The following is a 19,089-nucleotide window of genomic DNA, read 5'->3' on the forward strand; positions in this document are numbered from 1 at the left end:
ACTACTCACATGCAAAGGTGAACGCATTTGTAGGTCATGCACACATATGTATACCACGCATGGGGTATTACTGAAAATGTTCTAGCACCAGACCTGTGTAACTCTCCACTGGTAACCTGTAAAGGCTTTTAAAGAGTTGCCATTCCACGAGCAATTTTAAAGCATGACATGTTGAATATTTATTTACTTGGTGTAACCTCTTTTATTTTTTACTAAACAATTGGGTATTATATTATTATTAGTAGTGTATTGTATTTTTGTGCTTTAAAATTAATTTGTTTTTTTTAAAAAATTGCGTTTGAAAAACCACTGCACAAATACCATGTGACATAAAAAATTTCAACACTCGCCATTTTATTCTCTAGACCTCTGATTAAAAAAATATATAATGTGTGAGGGTTCTAAGTAATTTTCTAGCAATAAATACTGATTTTACATGTAAATAAAAAGTGTCAGAAAAGTCCTGGTATTAACCATTAGCCGCCCGGCCTATAGCCGTTTGGCAGCCACAAAAACGCTCTAGTTTTCCGGGTGCACGCCATTTGGCGTCCTCCCGCACATGCGCAGTTCGCGCGTTCGCAGAGCCGCGCAGCGGTGCGATCTGTCACCGGCCGTGTACCTCGGACACGGCCGATGACAGATCTGAGTACCGGCCCCCGTTGCCAGTACTATGTGACCTTCTGTGACCAATCACAGCAGATCACATGACAGTGGTATACAATGGATGGCTTCATTCATGCCATCCATTGTTTACTAGTGCCTAGCTGTGAATGGTCACAGCAGGTCACATGCACATGTCATGTGATTAGCTGTGGCCAAATCACAGCTAAGCACAAAAAAAAAAAAAAAAACCTGAATGAATCGATTTCATTCAGGTAAATGCTTGCTTATAGCAAAGTAATTCTTTGCTATAAGCAAATTGTGTAAAAAAAAACAAAATACTGATCACTTCCTCAAAGTAGTACAATGTTACTATGTTAACATTGTACTACTTTGGTCATAGTAAAATATGAAAAAAAAATCTTTAAAAAAATGTAATAAAAAATTAAAAAAAATATATATTTTTTTTTTTTCATACTGTCATCAGTCAGTGTCCCTGTTCACCGCCATGCCAGTTATATGATGACGATGTACTGCACTGGTGACAGTATTTAAAAAAAAAATAGTGAAAATAATTTTTTTAATTTTTTCATTTTCCGAAAAATTATGACAAAAAAAATACAACTTCAAAAAACTCGCCATGCCTCTTATGAAGTACGTCGGACTGTCTACTCTGCAAAAAGGGGTCATTTGGGGGATATCTGTACTGTTCTGACATTCTTGGACCTCCAAGAAATTAGATTGGCCGTCAGTACTTCAGGATTGATCAATTTTCAGATCTATACCATAGTTTGTGAACTCTATAACTTTCCTACAAACTAAATAATACATCCTAATTTGGGTTATTTTCACCAAAGACATGTAGTAGAATACATTTCGGCCTAAATTTATGAAGAACAATTATTTATTTGTAAACTTTTATAACAGAAACAAAGAAAAACGTGTTTTATTTTCAAAAGTTTTGGTCCTTTTTTGTTAATTTAGCAAAAAATATAAACCCCAGCGGTGATTTAAATACCACCAAAAGAAAGCTCTAGTTGTGTGAAGAAAATGATAAAATTTTAGTTTGGGTACAAAGTTGTATGACCGTGCAATTGTCATTCAAAGTGTGAGAGCGCTGAAACCTGAAAAATGGCCTGGGCAGGAAGGTGTAAAATTGCTCGATATTGAAATGGTTAAAGTGGTCAAATGTACCATGTTTAAAACGCATATGCACCTGATATGTGAAGTGGTCCTAAACCCCTGTGTGTAGATTGTTGTGTTTTACTACTTGTAGGAAGCATTGCTGAATAGTGTTTGCAGGTTGAATAGGGTTGTATGGAGCAGTGTGCAGTTGCTTTTGCAGTGTATTGCAATACATTTAAAGGATAAGTTCACCTTTTGACCAAAAATAATAAATGCACCTTTTTTTTGCATGTAAGAAAAAATGTGCATTTATTATTTTTGTTTGCAGGATGGTGGGTTCATTGAGAACTACAAGTAGACAGCCACTAAGGCTGTCGGGACTTGTAATTCATTCACAGAACAGTGTGAATGAATGATGCGGCCATGTGGGCGGAGCCCCACAAGGCCGCTCTGTTTTTAAAAAGTGACAGTATGGGGAACTTCTCCCTGCACCTCTGTCACAGGGATGGGGGGGGGGGGGTCAGGCAGACGCTGCAGCACTGGGAAAGGGATGTGACGTTGCACGAAAACCGGAAGTGGCGGAACGGCCATCTTAAGTGAGGTTATACTACATTCGACGTTCCAGGAAGCTGCTTGAGGTGGAGTAATGGGAAGATGTGCATTTAACTATTTCTAAACGTAAGCACATGAATTAAAGTCTGGATCTTTTTTTACACCGAATATACTACACTATATGGCTGTTATTTCTTCTATCTATGAGTGACATGGAGAGAAATGAAGGCATGAGTATAAAGAAGGATTCATTTGGGATCTGAAGGTATTCCTGTGGGAAGTTTGATATTGAAGTGAGGATCCACTGGATTACTACCTTTGGAGGCTTGTGTATTATTTATTTAGGGTAAGGGTATGTTATTCAGCCACTTAGATGTGTTCACAGAGGAATGTGTATATAGAAGTGTACACAGAGTGCTTCACTATCACATGTGTTTTTCACATTTTTTTGTGTTTTATTTGCACATAAAAAGTTTTTTTCTTTTTGGATTTAAGTATTATAAATATGATTTAATCACTGTTTTATTGAGGATAATACACTATCCAGTTTTTCTTTTTTTGGAGGTACACAGCATTTTTGGAGTCACACGGTGATTATGAATCAGAACTTGGATAAATAATTTTTGACTTTTGGGATTTTTTTTAAATAATTTCACTGACACTGGAAAGGTTTACATACTATTTTTGGATTTTCAAGGGTAAAAGTGGGACTTTTAAAGTGTCAATACACAGGGTGTTTATTTTATTATATCACAGTTTATTATAGACTTAATTTTGGATATCGATTTACATTTCACAGCACTGGAAGCGTGTTGCGTGTTCCACCCTAAACATGGGTGGAACATGTAACATGTTCCCAAAAGTGAACTTATCCTTTAATAATTACACCTGTACTTAGTTTTCTCTTTGTTCCCCTGCAAAGTCACAGGAATACCTGTTGACCCTGCCAGTAAATTCCACCTAATGCAGCTTCCTGTGATGGTGTGGCAACAAGGCTGCACTGCTCCTGAATTAAGAGCAGAGTTGTCACACTCATGTAGGCTGTGACCAGTCGTACTGCAGTGGGGTATTGCAAGGGTGTGGCGATCAGTATTGTCTCTGCTCGTTGTCAAATGTGTAGCCTGTCAGTCAGCACCTGGTTACACCTAGTCCTGCCCACTGCTATTTGGATTGATATCACTGCCTCTCTTGCTGAAACCATCACACTGTGAGCTGCAGTGCCTAGGAGGGAGAGCACGTGAGACACATATATGAAGGAGGTGTGCCATTAAAGTGATTCTAAAGGCTGAAGGTTTTTTACCTTGATGCATTCTCTGCATTAGGGTAAAAGACCTTCAGCATTCAGCTCTCCTTCACCCCCATCCCCCCTAACACTTGAGCCTGATCTCAATCTAGCGATGTACACAAGAGCAGTGGCTCTCCCAGCTCTCTCCCTCCTCATTGGATCAGACACGGCAGCTGGAACCATATGAACGTTTACAATCACTTTAATAATGGCACCGCAACCCACAATTGCAGCATGTTTTCAACAAAATGTGTGGGCAACAAAATGCACATTTTTGTGTTGTCATGTGAATAGAAAGCACACAGGTGTGAATGCCACCCAAGGAACAAATCTAATGTACGTTTCTCCTTTAATACATTTGCTTGGCATCACTGCACTGGGGTTTTCGCAATTTATTTCTCACTAGCGGCACTGTCATGAAGGTAACTAGAATAGAATTCAGTTTTTACTGAATGTTTGCAAGGGTGTTCTGAAGTTTCCTTCCACAATTCAAAACTTGCTGGGAGGTTAAAGTGTATGGTGTCAGGCCCATACTTTAAAGTAACAGTAAACCTTGTTTATTTTGATTAAAAAAAAACAAAAACATGTTCTACTTACCTGCTCTGTGCAATGGTTTTGCACATAGCAGCCCCCATCCACTTTTTCTCGGGTCCCCCACTTGTACTCCAGGTTGGTTCATTCCATAGGGGCTCACTCCCGCACCCTCGTCACAGCATTTGGCTCCCTCTGCTATCTATCTGCCCAGTGAGGAGGGAGACGGTGCGAGATTGCTCTTGTGCACATTGCTGGATTGGATCTGGCTCAGGTAAGAATGGGGGGGGGGGGGGCTGGGAGGATCCTGCAGCACAGAAGGGTTTTTATACCTTAATGCATAGAATACACTAAGGTAAAAAAAACCTTAAGGCTTTAGAACCACTTTATTTTTACCAGGCAAGCTGCACTCATAGGGGTGGAAGATCAATGTAAAGCCCAACTCCAGGAATATTATTTCTACCTAATTGTTTAGGTATGGGGCTAGGTTCACACTTGAGTGGGTGGATGCGGGTGTGCAAATCTAAGCTGTTCCCACACCTGCAACCACCCACAGCCAAATCGCGCTGCTCTGTAGAGATACGTGGGGCTGCCATTTACTCTTAGTGGCACCCCTACGCTTCTCAACCCCCAGAGCGTTTGTGGGAACAGCAGAGGAATCACATGGTGCGAAAGCAACGTGCGATTTTTCTGCAGCTGTTTTTTAACCACTTCCTTACCGGGCACTTTTACCCCCTTCCTGCCCAGGCCAATTTTCAGGTTTCAGGGCTCTTACACTTTTAATGACAATTGCGCGGTCATACAACACTGTACCCAAACTAACGTTTTATCATTTTCTTCACACTACTGTAGAGCTTTCTTTTGGTGGTATTTGATCACCACTGGGGTTTTTATTTTTTGCTAAATTGACAAAAAAATAACAAACATTTTGAAAAAGAAACACATTTTTCTTTGTTTCTGTTATAAAAGTTTGCAAATAAATAATTGTTCTTCATAAATTTAGGCCAAGATGTATTCTGCTACATTTCTTTTCTACGTTTTTCTAGTGAAACTATGGGATATATCTGAATATTGATCAATCCTGAAGTATTGATAGCCAATCTAATTTCTTGAGGTCCAAGAATGTCATAATAGTACAATTATCCACCAAATGACCCCTTTTTGCAAAGTAGACAGTCCGACATATTTTATAACAGGCATGGCGAGTTTTTTGAAGTTGTAATTTTTTTTTGTCATAATATTTTGGAAAATGAAGAAATTAAAAAAAAAAATGATTTTCACTATTTTTTTTCTTTACATACTGTCACCAGTGCAGTACAGCATCATCATATAACTGGCATGGCTTTGATCAGGGACACTGAATGGTGACAGTACAAAAAAAAAAAATTTCTCATATTTCACTGACCAAAATAGTATAATATTACCATAATAACATCGTACTACTTTGGGGAAGTGATCAGTATTTTTTTTTTTTTTTTTTTTTACACAATTTTCTTATAGTAAAGAATTACTTTGCTATAAGCAAGCATTTACCTGAATGAAATCGATTCATTCAGGGTTTTTTTTTTTTGTGCTTAGCTGTGATTTGGCCACGGCTAATCACATGACACAGCTGGGCTGTGATTGGCCCAGCTTGTGCATGTGATCGCTGTGACCATTCACAGGTAGACACACTTGTATACAATGGATGGCATGAAAGGAAGCCATCCATTGTATACAACTGTCATGTGACCTGCTGTGATTGGTCACAGCAGGTCACATGGTACTCGCAACAGGGCTGGTACACAGATCTGTCATCGGCTGTGTACGAGGTACACGGCCGGTGACAGAGTGCACCGCAGCGCGGGCATGTGCACTGCGCATTCCTGAAAGGACGCCATATGCTGTTTGCCTGGCCGCCATCTGGCTATAAAGTTTATTTATCCTTGCTCCATGAACAGGGACCTCCTATCCCTTCTGTATTGCACTGTATTGTAATTGTACTGTCCTCTTTTATATTGTAAGTGCTGTGCACACTGTTGGTGCTATATAAATCCTGTATAATAATGTGCTAAATTTATAGAACCTGGGTTCTCCATAGTTTGGTGCCTTTTTTAGATCAACCTTTTGGGTTTTACAAGTGCAATGAAATGTTAATTTTATATTAACTGTTATAAAGATCATCTTTATTTGTATTCCGTTTTTAGTTTATACACTTTTTTTCCTCCCTCCCAGCTGTAGGGCTGCAACTAACAATAATTTTCATAATTGATTAGTTGGCCAATTATTGTTTTGATTAATCAGATAAAACCTTAAAAAAAAGTTTGGTGTATAATTAAGTTAATGTGCAAGTTTTTAAAAAAGGCAATTCATTCTTGATTATCTGTATGCAGTGGTAAATACAAATAACCAGCTATATAGTGAGGGAAAACATATCTAACCCACTCTGAGAATAGAACGCAGAATAGAAAAGTTATCTTGATTGAATGAATTTTCAGACAGTGTATGTGGTTTTTGTTCAGAAATTACATTCATTTTAAAATGAAATGTTAAAGAATTCCAGGCAAAATCTTTTGCCCGTGTAGTGGGGCTCTGCCCGCACTGTATGGGTTAACTGCTCATTTTGCTCTAGGGGAGAGAACGCAAGAGATCTACTCACCTGACCCACTGATCCTCCCTGCACAAGACCTGTCCCTTCGTCTCCTACAAATCCTCCCTATCTCCCTGCAGGCTAGCGGTGTTGCAAATGGATTGTTCTTGATGTCAGCATGCTCAAAGCGCACTCCATAGACAGGAACAGTCCACTGCTGGACCGTAGAGGAGCATGGTTTTCCAGATGATCGACAGGTCGGGTGAGTAAAAGCTTTGTACTCACCCCTAGAAATGAGCAGCTGATCCATGCAGTGGGGGCACAGTGGTGAAATAAAATTTTTGATCGGAGTTCTGCTTTAAAACCAAGTGAAATTTTCAAACGAGTTTCGTCCATTCATCAAATGTACAAAGAATTTTCGTACTAATATTCTAGTCCAAAAATTGATACGTGTATGGCAGCATAAATCATTTAGTCACAGCAGAATGCTTGTTTTATCACCTTTTAGTGTTGGCAGATAATCACTACTATAAGGATTTTGTTTATAGTGTGAAACAGTGAAAGTAAATCTATATTATTCCCAGAAGTATGATATACCAGGTATTGTAATTGTGAGTCAGACATGAAGCTATATAAAGGGTAGAGGGGAAATATAAATCTTTTATATTAAAGTGATACTAAAGGCTGGGACTTTTTTGCATGGATATAATTTTAAATATTTAGTCTTTTCCTGGCCAACATGTAAGGTGGTATGGTTTTAGTTTGGGTTAATAGTGTTCTGGTTTAGCAATGACCGCCTCCATGTCTTTGTTGTGATGTTGCTTTTTGTGATTGTGTTGATGCTTTTAATTTAATTTGTCAATATTTTGTTTCTCTGTTTTCTGGGAAGTCTTTATACTGTTGCCATATGGGACCTCTTTGGCTGCAATAAATGAGGCTATTTCAACCACCCCCAATTCCTTTGCAGCAATTTTTGTTTTGTATGGAAGTTTAGACTTTTTCTTTTTTTTAGAAAAATAAAATACGCCTCTCTTATTTATGCATGTATTTTGAAAAATTGAACATTTAGTTTTGACGAGACTTATGAACAGTTTGAGATTCTTGAAAATCCTAGAGGGGAGTCCAGAAACTCTTCATAAAGGTGATTGGGAGGAAATGGCCTTTAAAAATTAGGCAGCAAGTTTTCTTAATTAAAGCCCATCGGCTCCCAGCTCTCTTTAGGGTGAAGTATGTTTGATCTTTGTTCCTAATCTGTAATTGTGCTCCCATGAAGCTGGCTTCTTGGGAGAAGAGGTAGCAGTAATAAAAGAAACGGTAAAAAATGAGTTGGTGCATAGTATTCTCAGCAGGGTTGTGGCATAGCGGCACAAAGGCAAAAGAGCTAATGCAGTTTTTCTTGAAAGTAATTTTTTATTCTTTGTAAAAAATGGCGTGCAGCTTCTCACAAACATTCTTCCATTAAGCCATTAAAATGTTAGATATTGTAGTGCTTCAATTTAAACTGTTACAGGTGGGGAAGCAAATTCCTTCATAGCAAAACTTTTGTTGAGCTGCCTAACTGGTAGACTATAGCAGATCATGGAGTTCTGGAGTGTTCTCAAGGTGGAGGGACACACACAGGCCTATCCAGCAAAGCTGTGCAAAGAGCAGTTATGATTTGCAGAATTTAACTTACTGAAGTGAGTTCAGAAAAATGGTGTATTTTGTACCGTAAAAATCCTTTTCTTGGAGTCCATTGGGGGATGCGGGTTACATCCCTGTGTTTATGATCATGCCCTTTATACCGCTTGTTACAGAACTGAGGCATGCTGGTAGTACAAGAGGTTATCCTACAAAGGCTTCCAAATTTTATGTCCTTCAGTGGACTCCAAGAAAAGGATTTTATGGTGAGTATATAAAACCAATTTTCTTTCTCGTTCATTGAGAGACACTTGTAGACTGCAACTTTCTGGAAATTCACAAACAGTCCATCTGAGGGGTGGGTGACCGCAAACACTAGCAGGCCACTAAAATCACAGGAAACTGGGGACTCCCTGCAGCTCAAAGCACCTGAAGGACCTTACGGCAGAAGCTACCATCAGATGAGACCTGACCATCTACCTGGTAGAATTTTGAGAACAGAAGACCAGTTGGCAGCCTTGCAAATCTAGGAAATAGTAGCTTAAAGTGTTACTAAACCCACAACTGTAAAATCAGTCTGTATATGCAGCAAAGCATGTTTGTTATACTCACTGTGGAACCTAAGGTTAATCCTTCACATTGTGTAAAAAGGCTTTTTGATCCTGTCTTTTCTGATCCTCCCCTTCTTCCAGTGTCCCCCTAGTCTCCTGATAAGACATATGGTGTGGAGTCACTCTGCATATGCTCAGTTAGGGGGTTTATTGCTAGTTTTTGTTTTGTTTTTTTCCCTTGGGAGAGTACATGTGATCAGCACAGGGTCAACCAGGACTGTCCAGACAGGTCAGGGGTTCTGCATCCTCCTAGAACAGAAAGAGAAAACTCCTCCTACAAGCTTTAATAAGTGCTCTGCTGAACACTGATAGAAGACACAAGACTGCTATATACTGCTGATGAGAAAAGGTGTTTAGCTGTTTTATATTTACTAAAATAATTGCATTTCTGTGTACTGTGGGACACCAAATATAATGAATGCAGGGTCCGTGGTTTAGTAACACTAAAGTATATTTAAACCCCTACCTTGTAAAACAACACAGTTCATTTAAAATGGAGAAGAAAGGCAAAACATATTGTGCATTGTGCTCCTGAGGAAGCCACGTGATGATCGTGGTGTAACGCGTAGAGCGCGTGCACGGTGACGTACTTCCAGTAGAGAGCAGAGACGCACTTCCGGTTCCTGTTTGACGCCATCTTGGTACACCCAAATCCCCTAGTACACCCATAGCACATGGGAACTGCTGTACTGTAAAGGAATACATGTGAGTGTCCATTTTTTTGGCATTTTTGAGTAATAAAACGTTATTGCACTATGGAGGTCTCTTCTGTTTGCTCCTTCATACATGCCTGAGTCCGATTGTGTGGAAGGGTATCTTGAGGTGCGCTGATCTTGGAGTGGAGTTCTATTGGAACCAGAGGAGCCAGTGGAGCCAGATTGTGAGACACCTTCTGGTGTGGGATACCAAAAAGTGTTGTGGCCCTGAGGGGTCGATGCTAGGAGGTGAGGAGGCACTCTAGCCACTTTGGGATAAGTTACACTAGAGTGTCACCAAGAGCACAAATCAAGTGTGTAATGAAGATTGAAGCACTTTGTGTTGGATTGAGCACAGTTGTTATTTGCGCAGAACTTTATTTCTAGAGGATTGCATTATATCAATTTTGTTTATATTGAATTTGTGCACATATCACTTTATATTTTAAGTGTGGTTATCACTCTTATTTACACTACACAAACCTGGTGGGCCGAATTGGTTGGCAGACCAGGTATTTGCTTGTACACAGTTGATTGTAAGTTTGCCATTTGAGCACGTGTCACTTTATATATCATTTGTTGCAGTCTCACGGCCGTTCACTTATTTATGATATCACTTCATATTATTTTATATATTTATCTAGTATTTATTTATAATATGATTAATATTTTTATTGCACATATTATGAATGTGGATTTTGGTTTTTAACACTTTGCACCATTCATTTATTTATATATATATATTTTTCACGCTGTGGTATTACATTTGCTTAGCACGTCACCATTTATTGGTTAACTCTGTCATATCCTGAGGTATAGGGAATAGGTGATAGCAGCTGGCACGTCCAATAGAGGTTCGTATAGTTGAGCGCAGGAGGATTTTCCCATTTTTCATATTGTGCATAGATATAAAAAAAAATTATACTTTTTTTTTTATATATATATATATATTTTTAAAATTGAGCACGTTCCCTCTGTTCTCATCTGCATATTAGGGAGGAGAAACTGCATACCACTGATCTTCCCAGTGAAAGGCTGTTCAGGGGGAGGCGTGTCAGTACAAGTCTGATCATTGGAGGAGTGCAGGCTGAGTTCACAGCATAGCCAGAGAACTGTGTTCTGCTTAGTGTGGTTAGTTTTTTTTTTTTAATAGGAAAACCGAGGGACTGGCAGGAACACCAAGGATTTCACACAAAGGAAGAAATGCAAAGAGAATAGGATATTTTTTTGTACAAGTACATGGTACAATGGGCACATATAAGGAAGATGAAATTTTGGGTTTATATTCTCTTTACTGCTGAAAAGCCCAAGAAACAGTCACAGATCTAATAGCATGCTTGTTGACAATAAAGGGTGCAGCCAGATCCTTGAGACCATAAGCTTGGAAAACATTCTGTCCACTGTGAAATAGTGGAATGAGAAGCTGGTGCACCTTTCAATGGAGCATGTCGAATGACAAGGAGTTGGTTTTTCTGCAGGAAATTGTGACCGAAAGAGACTCACAGTCCTAACGATTTTTTTAAACAATGAGGGAAAAACTGATGAACTGGAGCCAGACAGACGGAGGGAAGAATGATGTCCTGATTGAGGTGAAAGGTTGAAACAACCTTGGGCAGAAGTTAAAATGATGGCCTCAACACCACCTTGATCTTGTGTAGGAACAAAAAAATGGTTCTTTACGGAATAAGGCCACCAGCACAGACACTCTCCTTATAATGTTGATGACTACTAGAAACACCACCTTATGGTTAAGACTGGAAAGAGGAATATTGCTGATGGGTTTTCGAAGTGCTGAGAGGAGCGAATTCAAATCACAGAGTCACGTTTTAACAAACCGGAGACACCCTGAACAAAGGTCTTAAAGAAAGGGAAGCCATTGGTTTCTAGAGCTGGATAGCAAGAGCAGAGACATGATCCTTAATCCCTTCACACCAGTGCCTCCCGGCCCTTTAAGAGGTTTCTGACGCCGGGGGGCGGGGTTTAGGGTCATGTGACCGCCGTCATCGGCTGTCACAGCAGCAACATGATCGGAAAGGTCCGATCGCAAGGAGAGATCGGGACCTTTCCGTGGGACACAGACACGTGCTGGGAGCGTGCAGGGCGGGTGTTCTCAGCACGTTTGTTTACAAATGGTACACAAATATTTGACAGCTCGGCGTTCTTCTATCCATTCGAATGGTAGTTTTTCACTTTCTTCCACATCTTTCACATTTTGGTTGCCAGTTTAAAGCATTTGCGATAATTTTAGCTGAGCAGCCTATCATTTTCTGTACTTCTTTATATGTTTTCCCTAACTCCATTCAACTTTTTAATCAAGGTACACTGTTCTTCTGAACACTGTCTGGAACGACCCATTTTCCTCAGAATTTCAGAGAGAAATGCACTGTAACCAGCATGTACAACATTTGCTGCCTTCCTTCCTTAAATAAGGGCAATAATTGCCACCTGTTTTTCAAAGAATGAATGACCTCACTAATAGAACGCTACACTGCTATTATTTTGAACATGCCCCTTTCAATTAGTGATTCAATTACACAGAATCAGCAGCATGCATGTCATGACTGTTGGGTCTGTTGGATTTCTATTACTCTACTACACCTGCTAGTAAATTATTTGCCATGTAGAAATATTATTTCTACCAAAAACAGTGATTGATCAGGTTAGTGATGTCTGACTGCTATTATTTTGAACACAACTGTATATGTGTATATATTTTATATGTATGTGTATATATTTTATATATGTATGTAAGTATGTTCGTGTATGGAATTTACACAGTTATAGATGCTATACTAGTAATGGCAGCAACTTATAGTGTGGTGAGCAATCTGGCTCTAACTGACACTGGCTGTAAGGGACACTGATGTTGCTGTTGACACTAATACATTAATCCGCGATAATACTCTACACTGTACTAATTATTTAATCGCTTGTATTCCTATCACAAGGAATGCATGCATCCCTTGTGATAGAAATAATTAGTGACAGGTCCTCTTCATGGAGAGATATGGGGTCAGTAAGAGCCCACATCTCTACTACAATGTAAAGCATCGATCTAGTGCTTTTTTAAAAAAAAAAAAAAAAAAAAAGCCTAGTTTACAAGGCAACGGAATCGGAAGTGCTCCGGTCCTCCAAGGCCATAGAGATGAGTGGAGGCCATCTTTCCTTCACTAATTTCTATGCCCAGCGCCGGTATTGTTCGTTGATTTCTCAGGTAAGGCTGATAACTACCGAGCGGCGGCCGGTGATGGCAGTGGCGGGCGAGGGGGTGGCAGCGGCAAGGGGGTGGGTTTATTTTTGGCCTCTGTATCAGTGCTTTTTTTTTTTTTTTTCTTCATATCAGCCAATGGCCGATAAGGGTGTTTTCAGCCACCAACGTTTCGGTGCACCCCTACTTAAAAGCATTCAAAACCGCAAGATCTGTGTTTTTTAATTTATTCATTTATTTCAGGTACTTATATAGCGCTGTCAATTTACGCAGCGCTTTACATATATATTGTACATTCACATCAGTCCCTAACCCACAAGGGGTGTACAATCTAACGCTTTCATTTATTTTAAGTTTAGCACCTAGTAAACCAGAAGTGATGTCAGGTCCTCTCTTCTCGGTTACTATAATGGAGAGCTAGTCAAAGCTGATTGTGGCTTTGTTTTGTTGTCCAGCCAGCCGCCACATGTGCCGGCTGGTCGCTCAGGTTTCCTTGTTGGATAGTGCAGGTGTCCCCTCCTGCTGCTTAAAAGCAATCGAGCGGCTAGCTAGACAACAGCAGCTCTAAAAAAAAAAAAGTGTATCTGGGTGATGTGTGGCATAACTGCTTGAGGTTCGGAGACATACGGGTACATTCCCACAGCAAAGGAAATCTCTTAATATTAGCACATGCCCTTTCACTGAACACATGGCTATGCACGTTTTTTTTTTTTTTTTTAATGAATATTTTCACTTAAAACATTAATTTTAACATGGTTCCATTTGCGGCTGCCTATAGTAGTGTATGTTGTCCTGTCACTTAGAACAAGAAAATTAATATGGTAAAGGACAGCAATGTCATCGAGAATCTGTATTCATCTCATGTACATGACACCAAAGATTTTTGGTAAAATGTCTTAAATGTCCAGTTGGAAAACCAACTCTGCACTTATTTGTTATATGGACTTTATCCATGTCTGTGAAGGTTTTCATTTATCAATTTAAGAATATAGTGGTTCTATAGATTTTTACAAGAATGGAGCAAGGCTAAAATAAATTTAGGTTTATGCAGAGATTTTTTTGAGATGAGACAAGTGTTCCCATACTGTCTAGACTTTATGGATAAGAGATTTACACTTGATTTGAGAGGGCCAAACTTGCCCAGGTTGAGAAAAATCAGGTGGCCATTTCAGGTGTAATTACAGATGATGCCATCTTCTAATCCATCATCCTCCTTTTTTTTTTTCCTGCAGAAACCAATTCTTCGTGCAAAGTACAAAACAAAAAAGCCAAGTAAAAGTATTACAGAAGACTCTGGTTCAGACTGTGGTGTATTAAAACGGTTTCCACATAAAGGGAAGGATGAAGATCACCAGGTAATGTGACTTGTAAAGATTTGCAACACAATTCAAATATCAACATGGTGATCTCTTTTGTAGATGTAAAACTTTGCAGCTGATGGTATAAGGGCTCGTCACACTTGACTGTTTTACCAACTCTTGCCATATGCCCGTATAGCGTTTGGAAAGGGTTGGTCCGGCGTTTGCGGAGCGTTTTTTAACACTCGGCAAATGCTCCGTAAACGCCGCATGCGCGGTTCAGCGGCGGTTGCTAGGCGTTTGCCGAGCGTTAAAAATGCCCTACAAACGCCTATAATGAAGTTTGAATGGTGTTACCGCTCCGTAAACGCACCGCAAACGCTGGCTGGGCGTTTGCGGAGCGGCACCATAGACTAGAATAGGAGGCTTCAACGCCTCCTGACTCGACCAGAGGCGTCCGTTTTGCCGAGACGCGACGGTAATGCTTCCGTTAGAACAGCACCATGTGCTGCAATCTGCAGAATTGTCCGAGGCGTTTGGGAAGCGGTAAAAATGCTTCCCAAACGCCTTTCTGCCGCCTGCACACAACGCTAGTGTGAATGTAGCCTAATTGTTTTTACAAGCTCCTTGGAAAACCAGAGTGTTAGTAGAATGTGGTCCCCCAGCACAAAACCTCAGAACACCATTATATGACTGTAAGTAGAGTGCTGAAACCCCTTGTATCAGTACAAGCTGAAACAATTGGAATGGGTCAGAATCTGCCTTCCAGTAGACAGCGATCAGCCGTACACATTGTGAGCACAGAAAGGTAAAGTGAATGACATTGATTATCTTGTTGCAGTGGGGGAGACTTGCTAAAACTGGTGCACTCAGAATCTGGTGCAGCTGTGTGTTGTAGCCATTCAGCTTCTAACTTCAGTTTGTTCAATTAAGTTTTGACAATAAAACCTGGAAGCTGACTGGTTTCTATGCAGATTTTGCACTCTCCAGTTTTAGTAAATCTCCCCAATGGCACTTGAAATTGGAATATATTAGGCAGCAAGTGAACAATGTTACTGAGGTGGATGTGTTGAAAGCAGAAAACATTGGCAAGCATAAGGATTTGAGACTTTTGACAAGGTCCATAGTGTATGGCTAGATGACTAGGTCAGGGCATCTCCAAAACTTCAGCTCTTGTGGGATGTTCCTGCTCTGCAGTGGTCGGGACCTACCAAAGGTGGTTGAAGGAAGGAAAATCAGTGAGCCAGCGATAGGGTCATGGGTGGCCAAGGCTCATTGATGGGGAGTGAAGGCTTGCCCATGTAATCTGATCCAATAGAAGAGCTACTGTAGCTCATATTTCTGAAAAAGTTGATGCTGGTTCTAATAGAAAGGGGTCAGTCACAGTGCATCACAGTTCATTGTGTTTGGAGCTGCGTAACCGCAGACAGTCAGGGTGCCCATGTTGACCAATATCACAGCCAAAAGCAACTACAGTGGGCACATGAGCATCAGAACTGGACCAAAGAACAATGGAGGAATGTGGCCTGGTCTGATGAATTCTATAATGATTTGAGGTGTAAACGTGGCCTCCAGTTTTCAGTCCAGTCGAGGATCTGTGGGATGTGCTGGAAAACGTCAAATGGAGGTCCCACCTTGCAACTTAAAGGACTTAAGGATCTGCTACTGACAGCTTGGTGCCAGATACCACAGTATACCTTCAGATCTTTAATATGGGCTATGCCTCAATGGGTGGTCCTAATGTTATGGTTGATCGGTGTATAGGTTCTGTATCGCACAAATAGATCTTTGTGAGTTTTCCCTGTGTATGCACTATGTGTTGTCAGAAGTATACAGTTTCTGCTACTCTGTAGTCAAGATGTACAGGGGTTTGTAATTGCTCTGATAAAGGTAAAAGTGAAGGTAGAGGACAAAACATCATTGGAGATTTTTAGTTCCAATTCCCAGCTTAATAACAACATTCCGTATATCCCTCCAAGCTGCATGTAATGTCTGATGACAGTAAGATCAGCTGGATAGGGCATAGAGCACGTTAAAACTGACGGTTAATATGCTATATATTGTTACCTTCGTTCATAAATAATCTGAACCCCCAAAATGCATTGTCTTTTTGTGATATCGGATTCCAAATAAATTGACTTCTTTGAATTGAATCTAGACTTGCTGTTCTTTTGGCACTCTCTTCCTTACATACCCAGACCCTACTCCAGCAAAATCTGACCTTTTGGCTACCATTCCTGAGAGAGCTGCTTAAAGATAATCATTCTCTCTACACTGATTAAGACCTGATTGAGTACAGCTACTTCTCTAAAGTGGTTGTAAACCTAAAAACACAAATCAGTCTAATCCTACAGTTGAATAGATTTTACCTATACTAAGCATTTGAGTTTAGTTTAGTATTTTGAAGCAATCCCCTTCTCCAGAAATCCCCTCTGCTCTTCTGAACAGAATAAATCTAAAACAACCATAAAAATGGTGTCACCACTCCCCCCCCCCTTCTGTGAGTAACAGGCTATTCTGAAGATGAGACCAGCATGAGCATCCATGTAATACACTGCAAAGGGGTGGGGGAGCGGGTGTCCTCTGCCTTCACAAGATCGAGAACTCAGCAGCAGTGATTTATGACATAGATCGGCATCACTTCAGTAATGCTGTAGTTATCTAGGTAAGTCTGCTAACAGCTGATTATTGTCCTATTCACAGCACCCAGCTTGTGAATTGTTTACAGAGTTTTACATGAGAATATTTCCTGGTCCACATTGCCACTTTAGACTGCAGGATTCCTAGGATTTTTAACATTAACCCTTTCCTATCAGCTTTCTCCTGATTAGCACAAATCCTGTGCTGTAAGCAGAGCTGACATAGTCACTGGCACCTGTGTATTCCCCTGAATGCACTCAGGAGACATGCTCGCAGAGAGCTGTGCACGTTCTTGAGCCGAGGCTGGAGGGTGTGTATAACTGAGGGATTCTGAGACATCACATCTCTGCCTACTATTCTCTGGTCCTAAGCCACGCCCACAGACCAGGTTTTGGAGTGCTGAGACAAGCTACGGGAGCATTGTTCTGAGGTACACTCACAGCTGTATGCATGTTTACATTAAAATGTATTAATTTATGGCAAAAAGTAAATGTTTGTATATTTGCGTTTACAACCACTTTAAGAGATCCAGCACCCCACACCTTTCTTCTGCCTCTCTTGATGGATAGATGTCAGCCTTGAGGAGTGAACATTTTTAGGCAGGGTGCATTTTCATGCATTCAACATCTTGCCTTGCACTGTCACCCACAGTTATGTAGAAGGGCATGTGGCTAATGACGGCACCGTATAAATCCAACTACAAAAAAATGGCCAGAACTTCTTAAATTCTATGTATTAAAAACAGAGGTGTTTGTTTTATATACAGTATTTTCTAATTTTATGTGAAATTCACTGCCTGGTCAGGGGCCGTCTTTAATGCGGGGCAAAAGGGGCAGCTGCCCAGAGCCCAGCCATTGTGGGGCCTAAAGTAAAGCTGCTGCCCCTTGAGCCCACATTGCCCATAAAAAATTGGCTGCGATTGGCTTTGGAACTGCTCACTCGCATTTCCTAAGCCGGCCGAATGCTACTGTGGCAGAGTGCAGCGTCAGGACAGGTACAGGAGGATGTGTATCAGGCTCCCTCTCACCTCGTCTTGAATTTCCCAGCTCAGTGCTTTGTCCCCTTTCCCGAGTCCCAAACAATCACTGCCTGATCTGCTGTCACGTGACCTCCACATCCCTCCTAACAGCCAATCCCTCTGCCCTCCTTTGTACAGTCCATGCTGGGAGTCTGGGACCTGTAGTCATTGCTGGTGAAATACAGAGCAGTAAGTAAATGACGTGTGGTGTGGGGACACTTGGAGCACCTGTTGTAGTGGTCGAAAAGAACCATTATGAGTGATCAGACTGTACATGGGGAATTGCAGTGGGCAGTACACAGGGAGGTGCAGTCCATTCTCTTACGGTATGCTTGCGATCTATGACCCTCTCCTGTATCCTGTCTGCAGTCTGACCCTCTCCTGTATCCTGTCTGCAGTCTGACCCTCTCCTGTATCCTGTCTGCAGTCTGACCCTCTCCTGTATCCTGTCTGCAGTCTGACCCTCTCCTGTATCCTGTCTGCAGTCTGACCCTCTCCTGTATCCTGTCTGCAGTCTGACCCTCTCCTGTATCCTGTCTGCAGTCTGACTCTCTCCTGTATCCTGTCTGCAGTCTGACCCTCTCCTGTATCCTGTCTGCAGTCTGACCCTCTCCTGTATCCTGTCTGCAGTCTGACCCTCTCCTGTATCCTGTCTGCAGTCTGACCCTCTCCTGTATCCTGTCTGCAGTCTGACCCTCTCCTGTATCCTGTCTGCAGTCTGACTCTCTCCTGTATCCTGTCTGCAGTCTGACCCTCTCCTGTATCCTGTCTGCAGTCTGACCCTCTCCTGTATCCTGTCTGCAGTCTGACCCTCTCCTGTATCCTGCCTGCAGTCTCACCCTCTCCTGTATCATGCCTGCAGTCTCTGACGCTTTCCTGTAGTATGTTGCGCAGGCAGTAAGGAAATGAGGTGCTCTAGCAACCAATCGGTGAGCAGTAATGATATGCAATAACCTCTAGCAACTTATTGGTGACTGTGGACCAGCTCTTTATGTTTACATTATTAAAGTTTTTTTAGATAAGTATTTGTGTGTGGTGGAGAGCAAAATTGCATGGGGGGGGGGGCAAGAAAATGTTTGCCTAGGGTCCAGTCAATATGGGCTCTTTCACACAGATGTTCTAATTGGGTCCGGCTGCCCGTTTTTCAGGCGGACCCGATCGAAACCTCCATTCTCCTCTATGGAGCGGCAGGTATAAACGGACGTGTCCGTTTACACCCGCCAAGATCTGATCCGCTCTGACAAAAAAGATGACTGATGGCAATACAATTCCCCTTCTGTCCGTCGGATCAGGTTGGATGAAAACAGACAGGCGGTCTGTTTTTATCAGACCACCCA

At 41.2% G+C, this 19,089-nt stretch overlaps 1 protein-coding gene across 1 annotated transcript in view; it reads left to right on the forward strand.

Annotated features, from left to right (window-relative positions):
- Positions 1-19,089, forward strand: part of CDCA7L (cell division cycle associated 7 like) — a 36,534-nt gene that overhangs the window by 3,193 nt on the left and 14,252 nt on the right. Inside the window, exon 2 of the mRNA XM_089673153.1 lies at positions 14,029-14,151. Within this exon, the coding sequence (XP_089529279.1) occupies positions 14,029-14,151 (123 nt within the window). The remainder of the gene's footprint in view (positions 1-14,028; positions 14,152-19,089) is intronic.

This window comes from Staurois parvus, unplaced genomic scaffold (assembly GCF_062004578.1).
Source record: "Staurois parvus isolate SC_StPar_1 unplaced genomic scaffold, SC_StPar_1.0 ptg000136l, whole genome shotgun sequence".
NCBI classification, from domain to species: Eukaryota; Metazoa; Chordata; class Amphibia; order Anura; family Ranidae; genus Staurois; species Staurois parvus.